Below are 18,293 nucleotides of genomic sequence, written 5' to 3'. Positions count from 1 at the left end.
TCGCTCACAGACAGGAACTGTCTGCTGTGCTTCGCTCTCAGACAGGTGCTGTCTGCTGTGCTTCGCTCTCAGGCAGGAACTGTCTGCTGTGCTTCACTCTCAGACAGGAACTGTCTGCTGTGCTTCACTCTCAGACAGGAACTGTCTGCTGTGCTTCGCTCTCAGACAGGTGCTGTCTGCTGTGATTCACTCTCTCTTTGAGGAACTGTCTGCTGTGATTCGCTCTCTGACAGAAACTGTCTGCTATGCTTCGCTCTCAGACAGGAACTGTCTGCTGTGCTTCGCTTTGAGACAGGAACTGTCTGCTGTGCTTCACTCTCAGACAGGAACTGTGTGCTGTGCTTCGCTCTCAGAGAGGAACTGTCTGCTGTGCTTGGCTCTCAGACAGGTGCTGTCTGCTGTGCTTCGCTCTCAGGCAGGAACTGTCTGCTGTGCTTCACTCTCAGACAGGAACTGTCTGCTGTGCTTCACTCTCACACAGGAACTCTCTGCTGTGCTTCGCTCTCAGACAGGTGCTGTCTGCTGTGATTCACTCTCTCTTTGAGGAACTGTCTGCTTTACCTTCGCTCTCAAACAGGAGATGTCTGCTCTGATTCACTCTCTCTGACAGGAACTCTCTGCTGTGATTCGCTCTCAGACAGGAACTGTCTGCTGTGATTCACTCTCTCTGACAGGAACTGTCTGCTGTGATTCGCTCTCAAACAGGAACTGTCTGCTGTGCTTTGCTCTCAGACAGGTGCTGTCTGCTGTGATTCACTCTCTCTTTGAGGAACTGTCTGCTGTGCCTTCGCTCTCAAACAGGAGCTGTCTGCTGTGATTCACTCTCTCTGACAGAAACAGTCTGCTGTGATTCACTCTCTCTGACAGGAACTGTCTGCTGTGCTTCGCTCTCAGACAGGTGCTGTCTGCTGTGATTCACTCACTGTCAGGAACTGTCTGCTGTGCTTCGCTCTCAGACAGGAACTGTCTGCTGTGCTTCGCTTTCAGACAGGAACTGTCTGCTGTGCTTCGCTCTCAGACAGGAACTGTCTGCTGTGCTTCGCTCTCATACAGGAACTGTCTGCTGTGCTTCGCTCACAGACAGGAACTGTCTGCTGTGCTTCGCTCTCAGACAGGTGCTGTCTGCTGTGCTTCAGTCTCAGACAGGAACTGTCTGCTGTGCTTCGCTCTCAGACAGGTGCTGTCTGCTGTGCTTCGCTCTCAGGCAGGAACTGTCTGCTGTGCTTCACTCTCAGACAGGAACTGTCTGCTGTGCTTCACTCTCAGACAGGAACTGTCTGCTGTGCTTCGCTCTCAGACAGGTGCTGTCTGCTGTGGTTCGGTCTGAGATAGGAACTGTCTGCTGTGCTAAGCTCTCAGACAGGAACTGTCTGCTGTGCTTCGCCCTCAGGCAGGAACTGTTTGCTGTGCTTCGCCCTCAGACAGGAACTGTCTGCTGTGATTCGCTCTCTGACAGAAACAGTTTGCTGTGATTGACTCTCTCAGACAGGAACTGTCTGCTGTGATTCACTCTCAGTCAGGAACTGTCTACTGTGATTCGCTCTCTCAGGAACTGTCTGCTGTAATTCGCTCTCAGACAGGAACTGTCTGCTGTGATTCGCTCTCTCTGACAGGAACTGTCTGCTGTGATTCGCTCTCTCTGACAGGAACTGTCTGCTGTGCTTCGCCATCAGACAGGAACTGTCTGCTGTGCTTCGCTCTCAGACAGGAACTGTCTGCTGTGCTTCGCTCTCATACAGGAACTGTCTGCTGTGCTTCGCTCTCATACAGGAACTGTCTGCTGTGCTTCGCTCACAGACAGGAACTGTCTGCTGTGCTTCGCTCTCAGACAGGTGCTGTCTGCTGTGCTTCGCTCTCAGGCAGGAACTGTCTGCTGTGCTTCACTCTCAGACAGGAACTGTCTGCTGTGCTTCGCTCTCAGACAGGTGCTGTCTGCTGTGATTCACTCTCTCTTTGAGGAACTGTCTGCTGTGCCTTCGCTCTCAAACAGGAGCTGTCTGCTGTGATTCTCTCTCTCTGACAGGAACTGTATGCTGTGATTCGCTCTCTGACAGGAACTGTCTGCTATGCTTCGCTCTCAGACAGGAACTGTCTGCTGTGCTTCGCTTTCAGACAGGAACTGTCTGCTGTGCTTCACTCTCAGACAGGAACTGTGTGCTGTGATTCACTCTGAAAGGAACTCTCTGCTATGCTTCGCTCTCAAACAGGAACTGTCTGCTGTGCTTTGCTCTCAGACAGGTACTGTCTGCTTTGATTCACTCTCTCTTTGAGGAACTGTCTGCTGTGCCTTCGCTCTCAAACAGGAGCTGTCTGCTGTGATTCACTCTCTCTGACAGAAACAGTCTGCTGTGATTCACTCTCTCTGACAGGAACTGTCTGCTGTGATTCGCTCTCTCTGACAGGATTTGTTTGCAGTCATTCGCTCTCAGACAGGAACTGTCTTTTGTCCTTTGCTCTCTGACAGAAACTGTGTACTGTGATTCACTCTCAGACAGGAACTGTCTGCTGTCAGTCGCGCTCTCAGACAGGAACTGTCTGCTGTGCTTCGCTCTCAGACAGGAACTGTCTGCTGTGCTTCACTCTCAGACAGGAACTCTCTGCTGTGCTTCACTCAGACAGGAAAAGTCTGCTGTGCTTCGCTCTCAGACAGGTGCTGTCTGCTGTGATTTACTCTCTCTTTGAGGAACTGTCTGCTGTGCCTTCGCTCTCAAACAGGAGCTCTCTGCTGTGATTCACTCTCTCTGACAGGAACTGTCTGCTGTGATTCGCTCTCAGACAGGTGCTGTCTGCTGTGCTTCGCTCTCAGACAGGAACTGTCTGCTGTGCTTCGCTCTCAGAGAGGAACTGTCTGCTGTGCTTCGCTCTCAGACAGGTGCTGTCTGCTGTGATTCACTCTCAGACAGGAACTGACTGCTGTGATTCACTCTCAGACAGGAACTGTCTGCTGTGATTCGGTCTGAGACACAAACTGTCTGCTGTGCTTCCCTCTCAGGCAGGAACTGTACATAGAACATAGAACAATACAGCGCAGTACAGGCCCTTCGGCCCACGATGTTGCACCGAAACAAAAGCCATCTAACCTACACTATGCCATTATCATCCATATGTTTATCCAATAAACTTTTAAATGCCCTCAATGTTGGCGAGTTCACTACTGTAGCAGGTAGGGCATTCCACGGCCTCACTACTCTTTGCGTAAAGAACCTACCTCTGACCTCTGTCCTATATCTATTACCCCTCAGTTTAATGTTATGTCCCCTCGTGCCAGCCATATCCATCCGCGGGAGAATGCTCTCACTGTCCACCCTATCCAACCCCCTGATCATTTTGTATGCCTCTATTAAGTCTCCTCTTAACCTTCTTCTCTCCAACGAAAACAACCTCAAGTCCGTCAGCCTTTCCTCATAAGATTTTCCCTCCATACCAGGCAACATCCTGGTAAATCTCCTCTGCACCCGCTCCAAAGCCTCCACGTCCTTCCTATAATGCGGTGACCAGAACTGTACGCAATACTCCAAATGCGGCCGGACCAGAGTTCTGTACAGCTGCAACATGACCTCCCGACTCCGGAACTCAATCCCTCTACCAATAAAGGCCAACACTCCATAGGCCTTCTTCACAACCCTATCAACCTGTGTGGCAACTTTCAGGGATCTATGTACATGGACACCTAGATCCCTCTGCTCAGCCACACTTTCAAGAACTTTACCATTAGCCAAATATTCCGCATTCCTGTTATTCCTTCCAAAGTGAATCACCTCACACTTCTCTACATTAAATTCCATTTGCCACCTCTCAGCCCAGCTCTGCAGCTTATCTATATCCCTCTGTAACCTGCTACATTCTTCCACACTATCGACAACACCACCGACTTTAGTATCGTCTGCAAATTTACTCACCCACCCTTCTGCGCCTTCCTCTAGGTCATTGATAAAAATGACAAGCAGCAACGGCCCCAGAACAGATCCTTGTGGTACTCCACTTGTGACTGTACTCCATTCTGAACATTTCCCATCAACCACCACCCTCTGTCTTCTTTCAGCTAGCCAATTTCTGATCCACATCTCTAAATCACCCTCAATCCCCAGCCTCCGTATTTTTTGCAATAGCCTACCGTGGGGAACCTTATCAAACGCTTTGCTGAAATCCATATACACCACATCAACTGCTCTACCCTCGTCTACCTGTTCAGTCACCTTCTCAAAGAACTCAATAAGGTTTGTGAGGCATGACCTACCCTTCACAAAGCCATGCTGACTATCCCTGATCATATTATTCCTATCTAGATGATTATAAATCTTGTCCCTTATAATCCCCTCCAAGACTTTACCCACTACAGACGTGAGGCTCACCGGTCTATAGTTGCCGGGGTTGTCTCTGCTCCCCTTTTTGAACAAAGGGACCACATTTGCTGTCCTCCAGTCCTCTGGCACTATTCCTGTAGCCAATGATGACATAAAAATCAAAGCCAAAGGTCCAGCAATCTCTTCCCTGGCCTCCCATAGAATCCTAGGATAAATCCCATCAGGTCCCGGGGACTTATCTATTTTCAGCCTGTCCAGAATTGCCAACACCTCTTCCCTACGTACCTCAATGCCATCTATTCTATTAGCCTGGGGCTCAGCATTCTCCTCCACAACATTATCTTTTTCCTGAATGAATACTGACGAAAAATATTCATTTAGTATCTCGCCTATCTCTTCAGACTCCACACACAATTTCCCATCCCTGTCCTTGACTGGTCCTACTCTTTCCCTAGTCATTCGCTTATTCCTGACATACCGATAGAAAGCTTTTGGGTTTTCCTTGATCCTTCCTGCCAAATACTTCTCATGTCCCCTCCTTGCTCGTCTTAGCTCTCTCTTTAGATCCTTCCTCGCTACCTTGTAACTATCCATCGCCCCAACCGAAACTTCACACTTCATCTTCACATAGGCCTTCTTCTTCCTCTTAACAAGAGATTCCACTTCCTTGGTAAACCACGGTTCCCTCGCTCGACGCCTTCCTCCCTGTCTGACCGGTACATACTTATCAAGAACACGCAGTAGCTGATCCTTGAACAAGCCCCACTTATCCAGTGTGCCCAACACTTGCAGCCTGCTTCTCCACCTTATCCCCCCCAAGTCACGTCTAATGGCATCATAATTGCCCTTCCCCCAGCTATAACTCTTGCCCTGCGGTGTATACTTATCCCTTTCCATCATTAACGTAAACGTCACCGAATTGTGGTCACTGTCCCCAAAGTGCTCTCCTACCTCCAAATCCAACACCTGGCCTGGTTCATTACCCAAAACCAAATCCAACGTGGCCTCGCCTCTTGTTGGCCTGTCAACATATTGTTTCAGGAAACCCTCCTGCACACACTGTACAAAAAACGACCCATCTATTGTACTCGAACTATATATTTTCCAGTCAATATTTGGAAAGTTAAAGTCTCCCATAATAACTACCCTGTTACTTTCGCTCATATCCAGAATCATCTTCGCCATCCTTTCCTCTACATCCCTAGAACTATTAGGAGGCCTATAAAAAACTCCCAACAGGGTGACCTCTCCTTTCCTGTTTCTAACTTCAGCCAATACTACCTCGGAAGAAGAGTCCCCATCTAGCATCCTCTCCGCCACCGTAATACTGCTCTTGACTAGCAGCGCCACACCTCCCCCTCTTTTGCCTCCTTCTCTGAGCTTACTAAAACACCTAAACCCCGGAACCTGCAACATCCATTCCTGTCCCTGCTCTATCCATGTCTCCGAAATGGCCACAACATCGAAGTCCCAGGTACCAACCCACGCTGCCAGTTCCCCTACCTTGTTTCGTATACTCCTGGCATTGAAGTAGACACACTTCAAACCACCTACCTGAACGCTGGCCCCCTCCTGCGACGTCAAATCTGTGCTCCTGACCTCTATACTCTCATTCTCTCTTACCCTAAAACTACAATCCAGGTTCCCATGCCCCTGCTGCATTAGTTTAAACCCCCCCCCAAAGAGCACTAACAAATCTCCCCCCCAGGATATTTGTGCCCCTCAGGTTCAGATGTAGACCATCCTGTCTGTAGAGGTCCCACCTTCCCCAGAAAGAGCCCCAGTTATCCAAAAATCTGAAACCCTCCCGCCTGCACCATCCCTGTAGCCACGTGTTTAAATGCTCTCTCTCCCTATTCCTCATCTCACTATCACGTGGCACGGGCAACAACCCAGAGATAACAACTCTGTTTGTTCTAGTTCTGAGCTTCCATCCTAGCTCCCTGAAAGCCTGCCTGACATCCTTGTCCCCTTTCCTACCTATGTCGTTGGTGCCAATGTGGACCACGACTTGGGGCTGCTCCCCCTCCCCCCTAAGGACCCGGAAAACACGATCCGAGACATCACGTACCCTTGCACCTGGGAGGCAACATACCAAACGTGAGTCTCTCACGCTCCCACAAAATCTCCTATCTGTGCCCCTGACTATAGAGTCCCCAATTACTAATGCTCTGCTCCTCTCCCCCCTTCCCTTCTGAGCAACAGGGACAGACTCCGTGCCAGAGGCCCGTACCCCATGGCTTACCCCTGGTAAGTCGTCCCCCCCACAAGTATCCAAAGCGGTATACTTGTTTCTCAGGGGTACGACCGCAGGTGATCCCTGCACTGACTGTTTTTTCCCAGTCCCTCTTACAGTTACCCACCTATCTCCAATCTTTGGTGTAACTAATTCCCTGAAGCTGCTATCTATGACCCCTTCTGCCTCCCGAATGATCCGAAGTTCTTCCAACTCCAGCTCCAGTTCCCTAACTCGGTCTTGGAGGAGCTGGAGATGGCAGCACTTCCTGCAGGTAAAATCAGCAGGGACACTAACTGCATCCCTCACCTCAAACATCCTGCAGGAGGAACATTGCACTCCCTTCCCTGCCATTCCTCTAACTTTCTACCAAGATCTGGCTAACAACTAAATTAAATTTTTATAAAAAATAATAATAATATAATAAAAATATGGTACTTACCTCAGACCAATGGGTTTTATTATTAGGTTAGAGGAGGAGGGCGGGTGGGAGACACTACACGTGTAGTGTCTCGGGTTTCCTCTCCACCAGAATTTATTGGTGAGGGTCTTCCCAGACGTCCGCGGGTCGACGTCCTGATCCCGCCTAAAAAACTAATTTTAAAAAAAAAAGAAAAATTCTCAGCTCCTGCTGAAATTGACTAACCAGCCTGCTCCACTCCCGCCGAAATCGACTGGCCTGCCCCTGCAAAGAGAAGTGCTTTTAAAGGTTGACTTACCTCCCAGCAACCTCCTTCCGCAATGCTCCCGCTGAAATTGACTAACCAGCTGCTCTCACGCCGCCGGAATCGACTGGCCTGCCCCTGCAAAGAGAAGTGCTTTTAAAGGTTGACTTACCTCCCAGCAACCTCCTTCCGCAATGCTCCCGCTGAAACTGACTCACCACTCACCAGCTGTTCTCCCGCCGAAATCGACTGGCCTGCCCCTGCAAAGAGAAGTGCTTTTAAAGGTTGACTTACCTCCCAGCAACCTCCTTCCGCAATGCACCCGCTGAAATTGACTAACCAGCTGCTCTCACGCCGCCGAAACTGTCTGCTGTGATTCACTCTCTCTTTGAGGAACTGTCTGCTGTGCCTTCGCTCTCAAACAGGAGCTCTCTGCTGTGATTCACTCTCTCTGTCAGGAACTGTCTGCTGTGATTCGCTCTCAGGCAGGAACTGCCTGCTGTGATTCACTCTCAGACAGGAACTGTCTTTTGTCCTTTGCTCTCTGACAGAAACTGTCTACTGTGATTCACTCTCAGACAGGAACTCTCTGCTGTGCTTTACTCAGACAGGAACTGTCTGCTGTGCTTCGCTCTCAGACAGGTGCTGTCTGCTGTGATTTACTCTCTCTTTGAGGAACTGTCTGCTGTGCCTTCGCTCTCAAATAGGAGCTCTCTGCTGTGATTCACTCTCTCTGACAGGAACTGTCTGCTGTGATTCGCTCTCAGACAGGTGCTGTCTGCTGTGCTTCGCTCTCAGACAGGAACTGTGTGCTGTGCTTCGCTCTCAGAGAGGAACTGTCTGCTGTGCTTGGCTCTCAGACAGGTGCTGTCTGCTGTGCTTCGCTCTCAGGCAGGAACTGTCTGCTGTGCTTCACTCTCAGACAGGAACTGTCTGCTGTGCTTCACTCTCACACAGGAACTCTCTGCTGTGCTTCGCTCTCAGACAGGAACTGTCTGCTGTGCTTCGCTTTCAGACAGGAACTGTCTGCTGTGCTTCGCTCTCAGACAGGAACTGTCTGCTGTGCTTCGCTCTCATACAGGAACTGTCTGCTGTGCTTCGCTCACAGACAGGAACTGTCTGCTGTGCTTCGCTCTCAGACAGGTGCTGTCTGCTGTGCTTCACTCTCAGACAGGAACTGTCTGCTGTGCTTCGCTCTCAGGCAGGAACTGTCTGCTGTGCTTCACTCTCAGACAGGAACTGTCTGCTGTGCTTCACTCACTGTCAGGAACTGTCTTCTGTGCTTCGCTCTCAGACAGGAGCTGTCTGCTGTGGTTCGGTCTGAGATAGGAACTGTCTGCTGTGCTAAGCTCTCAGACAGGAACTGTCTGCTGTGCTTCGCTCTCAGGCAGGAACTGTTTGCTGTGCTTCGCCCTCAGACAGGAACTGTTTGCTGTGCTTCGCTCTCAGACAGGAACTGTCTGCTGTGATTCGCTCTCTGACAGAAACAGTTTGCTGTGATTGACTCTCTCTGACAGGAACTGTCTGCTGTGCTTCGCCATCAGACAGGAACTGTCTGCTGTGCTTCGCTCTCAGACAGGAACTGTCTGCTGTGCTTCGCTCTCAGAAAGGAACTGTCTGCTGTGCTTCGCTCACAGACAGGAACTGTCTGCTGTGCTTCGCTCTCAGACAGGAACCGTCTGCTGTGATTCACTCTCTCTGACAGGAGCTGTCTGCTGTGATTCGCTGTCTCTGATAGGAACTGTCTGCTGTGATTCACTCACTCTGACATGAGCAGTCTGCTGTGCTTCGCTCTCAGACAGGAACTGTCTGCTGTGATTCACTCTCTCTGACAGGAGCTGTCTGCTGTGATTCGCTGTCTCTGATAGGAACTGTCTGCTGTGATTCACTCTCTCTGACAGGAGCTGTCTGCTGTGATTCGCTGTCTCGGATAGGAACTGTCTGCTGTGATTCGCTGTCTCTGATAGGAACTGTCTGCTGTGATTCACTCTCTCTGTCAGGAACTGTCTGCTGTGCTTCGCTCTCAGACAGGAACTGTCTGCTGTGATTCACTCTCTCTGACAGGAACTGTCTGCTGTGCTTCGCTCTCAGACAGGAACTGTCTGCTGTGCTTCGCTCACAGACAGGAACCGTCTGCTGTGCATCATTTTCAAACAGGATTTACTCTCTCTGACAGGAGCTGTCTGCTGTGATTCGCTGTCTCTGATAGGAACTGTCTGCTGTGATTCACTCACTCTGACATGAGCAGTCTGCTGTGCTTCGCTCTCAGACAGGAACTGTCTGCTGTGATTCACTCTCTCTGACAGGAGCTGTCTGCTGTGATTCGCTGTCTCTGATAGGAACTGTCTGCTGTGATTCACTCTCTCTGACAGGAGCTGTCTGCTGTGATTCGCTGTCTCTGATAGGAACTGTCTGCTGTGATTCGCTGTCTCTGATAGGAACTGTCTGCTGTGATTCACTCTCTCTGTCAGGAACTGTCTGCTGTGCTTCGCTCTCAGACAGGAACTGTCTGCTGTGATTCACTCTCTCTGACAGGAACTGTCTGCTGTGCTTCGCTCTCAGACAGGAACTGTCTGCTGTGATTCGCTCTCAGACAGGAACTGTCTGCTGTGCTTCGCTCACAGACAGGAACCGTCTGCTGTGCATCATTTTCAAACAGGAGCTGTCAGCTGTGCTTCGCTCTCAGACAGGAACTGTCTGCTGTGCATCGCTGTCAGACAGGAGCTGTCTGCTGTGATCTGCTGTCTCTGTCAAGAACTGTCTGCTGTGCTTCGCTCTCTCTGACAGGAACTGTCTGTTGTAATTCAATCTCTCTGACTGGAGATGTCTGCTGTGCGTCTCTCTCAGATAGGAACTTCTGTCTCTGTCAGGAACTGTCTGCTGTGCTTTGCTCTCTCTGACAGGAACTGTCTGTTGTGATGCACTCTGTCTGACAGGAGCTGTCTGCTGTGCTTCGCTCTCAGACAGGAACTGTCCGCTGTCTCTGTCAGGAACTGTCTGCTGTGCTTCGCACTCTGACAGGAACTGTCTGTTGTGATACACTCTCTCTGACAGGAACTGTCTGCTGTGATTCACTCTCTCTGGCAGGGACTGCCTGTTGTGATTCACTCTCTCTTACAGGAACTGTCTGCTGTGATTCACTCTCTCTGTAAGGAACTGTCTGCTGTGATTCACTCTCTCTGTCAGGAGCTGGCTGCTGTGATTCACTTTCTCTGACAGGAACTGTCTGCTGTATTCACTCTCTCTGACAGGAACTGTCTGCTGTGCTTCGCTCTCAGACAAGAACTGTGTGCTGTGCTTCACTCTCAGACAGGACCTGTCTGCTGTGATTCACTCTCAGACAAGAACTGCCTGCTGTGCTTATCTCTCAGACAGGAACTGTCTGCTGTGATCTGCTGTCTCTGTCAGGAACTGTCTGCTGTGCTTCGCTCTCTCTGACAGGAAAGTCTACAGTGATTCCCTCTCAGGCAGGAACTGTCTGCTGTGATTTGCTCTCAGACAGGAACTGTCTGCTGTGATTTGCTCTCTCTGACAGGAACTGTCTGCTATTAGCTGCTCTGACACTTACACTTGATGTTGGAGTGTCCCATCCTTTCAAAATGCCTAATTCTGCCACCGTGTCTGGAATATTTTGGTGCTTCTGTGATGGGTAACTCTGGGTGTGGATCGTCATTTCACAGTGAACACTCATCTCAGTAGATGATTTGGGATAATTTGGTCATTTTTGTGTAAATAGGAATTAAAAAGTCAGTGTGATCTCCAGTGACCAGTGAATGCAAAGATTTTATCAAGGGGGAAAATAACGAAAGTTTTTCAGGTGAGATGTATAACGAGTGTTTGAGTGCAGCAATGATGTTTAGATTAATAAGCCACTGGCATTAAAAAGTGGCCAAATGAATAACTTCCTCCATTTCCCAAGCTTGTGAGTCCTTCACTCATTCAAGTCACTGGGCTGGTTGCCCCAGGGGTTGCGGGTAGTCCCTGCGCTGGTTGGTTCCTCTGCTCGCAGGTTAGTGTTCTGACTCCCCAGCCTTGATTCAGAATGGAGTGAGGAACTGCGTAACTGGGCCTCTCTAGCACATGTCCACAACCCACACTGTCACAATAAGGAGAATATGCTTGGCAGTTCCACCTTAAACAAAGTACATTCCAATATTGACTGTTTATTGGTCACTGATCAATGGCATTGTTTTAAAATGCTGAATATGTTTGTTCCATTCATCCCCAGGCCGTGTTACTGAGTATAAAGTTGAACCTGCAACCGCAGCTGGATATGGAGGAGGTAAGCAGACTGCTACATTTATGTTTGGAAATTTAAGAGGTAGGAAGAGGAGAGCAAAAGAACAATACAAATCCCAGTATCTGCCAGTTCCCAATGAGTCTTCATTGAGTAATGGTAAGTTTAGCTTAACTAAATTCTAAGTGTACTGAAAAATCCAATTCCTATCATTACCTTCTGATGGGGTTTCAGGAAAAATGAGACTGAGTGTAGTGGAGAAGCTTGTGCATGGGGAGGGCATGAGAACATGATGCCTGCTGCTATTGATAAGCTTGACGTTTGCACGGCACTGGCAGCGATTAGGCATACTTCTAAATCATTGCATGAAGCGAGCCGCGGAGCAATGGATGGGTTTAACATACATTGCCATAATCTCTGACACCTGAGGTTGACTTCAGCCCAGGATATTGAGATGTACATGTGGGTCAGGTTCCACATGTGCACTGACAACACCCAACTCTACCTCACTAAACCCATGCAATGTCTCAAAATTGCCAATCTACTTATCTGAGATCTATAGAATCATGGAATTCCTACTGTGCACAAAAGAGGCCATTTGGCCCACCGAGTCTGCAGTGACCCACCAAAAGACCAGCCGACCTCGGCCCAATCCCCCTCTAAGGTGCAATTTAGCATGGCTAATCCACCTAACCTGCGCATCTTTAGACTGTGGGAGGAAACCAGGGCATTGGGAGGAAACCCACACAGGCACAGGGAGAATGTGCAAACTCCACACAGACAGTCACCCGAAGTCGGAATTGAACCCAGATCCCTGGCACTGTGGGGTAGCAGTGCTAACCACTGTTATTGGGATGATGTGGATTTTATAAAATGGGTGCTGGGGAAGATCCCTGACCTGGACTCGCACAGGTTGATCATGTGGGGGGGGCATTTTAAAACAGTTATTGAGTCAAGTTTGGACAGGTCGTGCCCGAGGGCGGCAAAGGTGTCGGCGACGGCGAGGGAGTTGAATGGGTTTATGAATTGTATGGGGGGTGGAGTGGACCCGGGGAGGTTTGGGAGGCTGAGGATGAAGGAATTTTCATATTTCTCCATGTGAATAGGGTATACTCCCGGATTGACTTTTTTATGTTTGTTGGTAGGGGTGGTCGATTCGGAGTATTCGCCGATTGTTGTCTCTGACCACGTGGATTTGTGAGTGAGGGGCCCAGCACCTGCAGTGGAGGCTGGAGGTGGGGCTGTTGGCGGATGAGGAGGTGGGTGAGGGCCGCCATTCAGGGGCACATGCAGCTGAACGATATGGGGGAAGTCACAGCCGCCAAGCAGTGGGAGGCACTCAAGGCGGTGGCTAGGAGGGAGTTTAATTTTGATTCAGGCACATAGGGAGAAGGCGGAATGGGCAGAGATGGCAAGGCTGGTGGAAGAGATTCTGAGGTTGGATAGGAGGTATTCGGAGGCCCCAGAGGCAGGATTGTTGAGGGAGTGGCAGAGGCTCCAGATGGAGTTCGGTTTGGTGTCCACGAGGAAGGCGGTAGGGCAGCTACGGAGGGCCAGGGGGGCAGTATATGAGTATGGGAAGAAGGCGGAAGCAGGAGGTGGTACGGGAGTTTGGTAGAGTGAAGGGTGGAACGAGAAGGGTGGTGCTGCACCCAGTAGGGGTGAATGGGGTGTTTGAGGCTTTTTATAGGAGGTTGTTTGAGTCGGAGCCCCCGCTCGGGGGATTGGCGGGGGGGCGGGGGGGGGGATCCGGCGGTTCCTGGACGGGCTGGTGTTTCTCAGGATGGCCGAGCAGTTGGTGCAGGGATTGAGGGCCTCTATTGGGTTGAGGGAGGTGATGGAGAGTATGGGGGTGATGCAGGCAGGGAAGGCTCCGGGCCCAGATGGGTTCCCAGTGGAGATTTATGAAAAGTTTGGTGGGACCTGGGGCCACTGCTGGTGAGGGCATTCAATAAGGCGAGGGCGAGGGGGGACTCCCTCCTACACTGTCATAGGCATCCATCTCCCTGATATTGGAAAAGGACAAGGATCTGGAGCATTGTGGAGCGTATCAGCCAGGTACTCTGTGAGGCGGTGTCGGCCTTGAGGGTTTCCACCAGCCAGGTACTCTGTGAGCCCAGAGGTGGTGTCAGCCTCGAGGGTATGAGGACAGTGGAGGCAGCATTTGAGACTGGAGGGTGCCTTGGTGTGGGCACTGATCTGTGATGATCGTAGGTTTGCACCAGGGGGGGCTGGATGGGAATGGCGGCAGGCGGGGATTGAGCAATTCGGGGACCTGTTCTCGGGGGGCAGCCTAAATGAGAAGAACTGGAGGAAGAGTATGAGCTGCCCAGGGGGAATGGTTTCAGGTACTTGCAGGTCTGGGATTTTGTGATGCAAGATTTGCCGTCCTTTACTGAGTTGCCTCCCTTGGGGTTGCAAGATAAGATGTTGTCGAGGGAGGCGATGGAGGGGGGAAGGTGTCCAAGATCTACAAGGAGCTGATGGATTGGGAGGGTGCCCCCGTGGGGGTTATTAAGCGCAAGTGGGAGGAGGAGCTGGGGGGGGGGGGTGGGGGGTGGAGGCCGCGGCGTGGGATGAGGCTCTGCGGAGGGTGAATGCGTCCTCGTTGTGTGCGAGGCTCAGCCTTATACAGTTTAAAGTAGTCCACAGGGCGCACAGGATGGCTGTGCGGATGAGTAGGTTCTTAGAGGGAGTAGAGGATAGGTGTGGGCGCTGCACGGGGTGACTCGCGAATCATGTCCACATATTTTGGACATGTCCGAATCTAAAGGGGTTCTGTTGGGTTTGCGGACGTAATGCCCGTTGTGTTGGGGGTGAAGGTGGGTCCGAATCCAGAGGTAGTGATATTTGGAGTGTCAGAAGACCCGGAGTCCAGGGGGCGAGAGAGGCCGATGTTTTGGCCTTTGCCCCTCTGATAGCCCGGAGATGGATTTTGTTTGAATGGAGGACTCGGAGCCGTCGAAAGGGGGGATGTGGGTGAGTGACCTGGCGGAATTCCTGAGGCTGAAGAACATAGAACATACAGTGCAGAAGGAGGCTATTCGGCCCATCGAGTCTGCATCGACCCACTTAAGCCCTCACTTCCACCCTATCTCCGTAACCCAATAACCCCTCCTAACCTTTTTGGGTCATTAAGGGCAATTTATCATGGCCAGTCCACCTAATCTGCACGTCTTTGGACTGCAGATGGTCAAGTTCGTCCTGAGGGGGTAGGTCGATGGGTTCGCTCGGAGGTGGAAGCCGTTCATTGACTTCTTTAAGGAGGATTGACATGTCAGCAGAGGGGGTGGGGGTGCAATAAGGGGTTAAAATGGGAGTCAGATGGGAGGAAGGGGTGAGATGGCGGGGGGGGGTTATTGGATGTTGATTATTTATTACGTTGTATAATTTTACCTCTGCTTTCGTTTGATTTGTTTGTTTATCCAATTTCCTGAATAAAATATATATTTTTTAAAATAATGTGTATGTGCAAATGGGTCACTATGCCAGAAGAATGAATGCTTCATCAACTTTACTGCCACATTGCACTTAAAGCCAAAGCATCTGGGAGTTTGCCATTTGTGTGCGCTTGACTGCAAAATGTGAATGACAGGCTGGAGGCGAGTATGTGTTACAGGGATTGATGCAGCCAAGGGAGTTTGATGTCACTTGACTCTGTATGTTGTCGTTCAGGACAAGCAGAGCCACAATGGCAGGGAGAAGAGACACAGCAGGAGGAGTTCCACAACTGGAGGGAGGAGCTGGAGGGAGTGAGTGCGGGTGGTGGCAGTTGGTAAGGCTGGACTGGCCAGGAGTAAGGAAGATGAAGTAATCATCCTGTTGATGGCAAATGGACGTGCAAGATGGATGTGATGAAATGTAAAGGCTTCAAACTGGTCATTTTTAATCTGATTCATTGAACATAGAACATTACAGCGCAGTACAGGCCCTTCGGCCCTCGATGTTGCGCCGACCTGTGAAACCACTCTAAAGCCCATCTACACTATTCTCTTATCGTCCATATGTCTATCCAATGACCATTTGAATGTCCTTAGTGTTGGCGTGTCCACTACTGTTGCAGGCAGGGCATTCCATGCCCTTACTACTCTCTGAGTAAAGAACCTACCTCTGACATCTGTCCTATATCTATCTCCCCTCAATTTAAAGGTATGTCCCCTCGTGCTAGACATCACCATCTGAGGAAAAAGGCTCTCACTGTCCACCCTATCTAATCCTCTGATCATCTTGTATGCCTCAATTAAGTCACCTCTTAACCTTCTTCTCTCTAACGAAAACAGCCTCAAGTCCCTCAGACTTTCCTCATAAGATCTTCGCTCTTTTTGTTATTTACCACAGATCATCACTGTCCAATGACCCGGCTTCAGCCAGTCAAAAAATCCACCTCTGGGGATGAAGCAATCAGTGCCTGGAGGATCGTCACCTGTCTCATCATCCACCTCCACCAGCACAGTTACACCCACGCATGTGAATTTGGGAGCACAATCTTGTGACCAGATACACATCCCATTGGCTGTAGGAGGATGTGACAGCTGGGTCCACAGACAATCGGAGGATGACTGCTGGGAACTAGACCCTTGCTCAACCCCACACTGATGACAGGCCTCTAATCACGGTGACAAGAAGCCTGCTGAACATGCAGGAGAAACTAGGGGAAGATGCTAGTGATTATGTGCAGCTTTGCGCAGGATAGGGAGGGTTCCATGCTAGCCATGAATTCTGCTGCCTCCCAGAATTTGAGTTCATGGCTTCATTATGAAGAGGATGATGGCTATCATGGAGAGTCAGGCTGAGCACTCTGACCTGGATTCCATCATTCTAGCCATGGGCTCAGTGCAGCATTGGCCAGATGAGAAGGAGCTGGGATCCCTGGACCTCCCTCCAGGAGTCCCTTTCTCTCAGTGAGACAGGGAGGTGCCATTGTGCATCCAGACGAAGGAGGAGCACATGCCAGCTGCCCCAGGGCTTTCATCTCAGGATAACCACAGGGTTAGCTGTGTCTCTTCATCTCCTCCACCACTGACCCCAACAGCTCCAGCCAGCAAGGCAAAGGCAGTCAGCTCTGCATCAATGCAGAAGACCCCCAGTACACTGGAGTCATCAAGACCTTATGCCTCCAAAGGATGCACGCTACAGTTATCCAGGCACTGGGCCATGATACTGCGCAGGCTGCCTCCACCTCAGCTGTTGATGTCAGGGCTGCATCGAGACATAGAAGAAGGAAAAGAACTATGAGCACTAAGGTGGCATGGGTGGTTTTTCCATGTCTGTTTCACTTGTTATAATTTGTTTTCTACAATCGTTTGTAATTATTCAGACTTTTTGGAGCCTGTCCCATGTTTATTCCAATGATGAGCAGAGAAGAGATAAGGCGGAAGACATTATTCCTGAATGAAATGTGTTGTGTGTTTGTGCATCCTTTATCGAATGTTCAGGTAAATTGTTATTTCTGTGGAACATTGCTTTCAATACAGGCACAACTGGATTATGCACTCTGGAAGATATTGGTCCCCTTAACCTCCAGCAGCTAGATATGAGACAGGTGCAGTTGTATTCACATCACTGGAATGAGGGGGCTGCATCAGAATAATTGGGCAAGACCGATTGTCACGTGGATATCCATGTACACCAAAGTTGTTCTTTGTGTCAGCACTCGCTATCAAGCGCCTGCTCCCCATTCTATTCTAGGTGATAAGGGATGCAGAGTTAAAGTTTACTTGGCATGAGTGGATGGCAGGACTAGGTCTCCACCCCAGGAAGTTTTTGTAATGGAGGGATGGTCATGCAGAAGCATTGTGAACCTTGTGTTGATCAGGTTGGCTCTGGCATCCCTTGCATGCCTGTCCATGGTCCTGGCATGAATAATTTGGATTTATGGAGTCACAGAATCATAAAGCACAGAAAAGGACATTGGCCTTTGGCCCATTGGCCCATCTGCGCCAATCAAAAATAGCCACCTTATCATTCTAATCCCATTTTCCAGCACTTGGCCCATAGCTTTGTATGCCCTGGGGGAGATTCCCATTGAGGAGCGCTGACCTTCCTTGTACTCTTGTCCCAGCACATCTATCTGCATTGCAATGCCAGGTTGTGCAGTGCACACCAGGCCACAACTATTTGACAACCTCTAGAACCCCTCCGGACTGGTCGAGGCAGTGGAAGTCCAGTGGTGTGCCCTATAATGGCTTTGGTGGAGGCATGAGCTTGATTGTGGCACTCCTCTGCCTCGTTCTGGGGATGCCTCAGTGGCATCATCCGCTCTGTATACAAGGGATAGCCTGTGTCACCGAGGATCCATCCATCAACCAGGGCTGAGGCTTCCAAACACGAGGAGTCTGAGTCACGCAAGATATACGTGTTTTGACAGCTCCCTGGAAAACAAAGCACAGCTGCATTATTCTTCTCCTGTGGTCACACACCAGTTGCACGTTCATAGAGTGAAACCCTTTATGATTTACAAATGCAGCTGGCTGTTCCCAGAGGGCTTCCAAAGCCACATGAGTGCAGTTGATGACGCTTTGCATCAAGGAAACCAAGAAGTGACACCGAGCATGGCTGACCTTGCAGCCTGGCTGCCTTCATTAGTGGTGACGTGGATAAAATTCACGTGGATAAATTAAACAGGGCAATGGTCATCTCCATTATGCACCTCTGTGGCAACATGTAAGATACCACATGTGTTGCCTGTTGCGGCCTGGCATTGAGTACTGCTGCAACCTTGAGGGCCTCTGAAATGGGGCTCTCATCAAATCCACGTGGCTGCACGATGGAAATATTTCAGTGACCATTTCCTGGGATGTCTCTCTGACAACTGGAGATAGTTTGTTCTTTTCCTCTGGATGCATTGACCC

General features: G+C 50.2%; 1 protein-coding gene across 7 annotated transcripts in view; it reads left to right on the top strand.

Annotated features, from left to right (window-relative positions):
* The window catches only part of exd3 (exonuclease 3'-5' domain containing 3), a 1,321,659-nt gene that overhangs the window by 468,520 nt on the left and 834,846 nt on the right, over positions 1–18,293 (top strand). For all 7 annotated transcript variants that reach the window (XM_072488031.1, XM_072488030.1, XM_072488028.1 and 4 more), the window contains one exon: positions 11,434–11,487. In XM_072488031.1, coding sequence (XP_072344132.1) covers positions 11,434–11,487 — 54 coding nt within the window. The remainder of the gene's footprint in view (positions 1–11,433; positions 11,488–18,293) is intronic.

This window comes from Scyliorhinus torazame, chromosome 22 (genome assembly GCF_047496885.1).
Source record: "Scyliorhinus torazame isolate Kashiwa2021f chromosome 22, sScyTor2.1, whole genome shotgun sequence".
NCBI lineage: Eukaryota > Metazoa > Chordata > Chondrichthyes > Carcharhiniformes > Scyliorhinidae > Scyliorhinus > Scyliorhinus torazame.
Note: the sequence above shows the minus strand (reverse complement) of the source record. Positions and strands in the feature narration are given on the sequence as shown.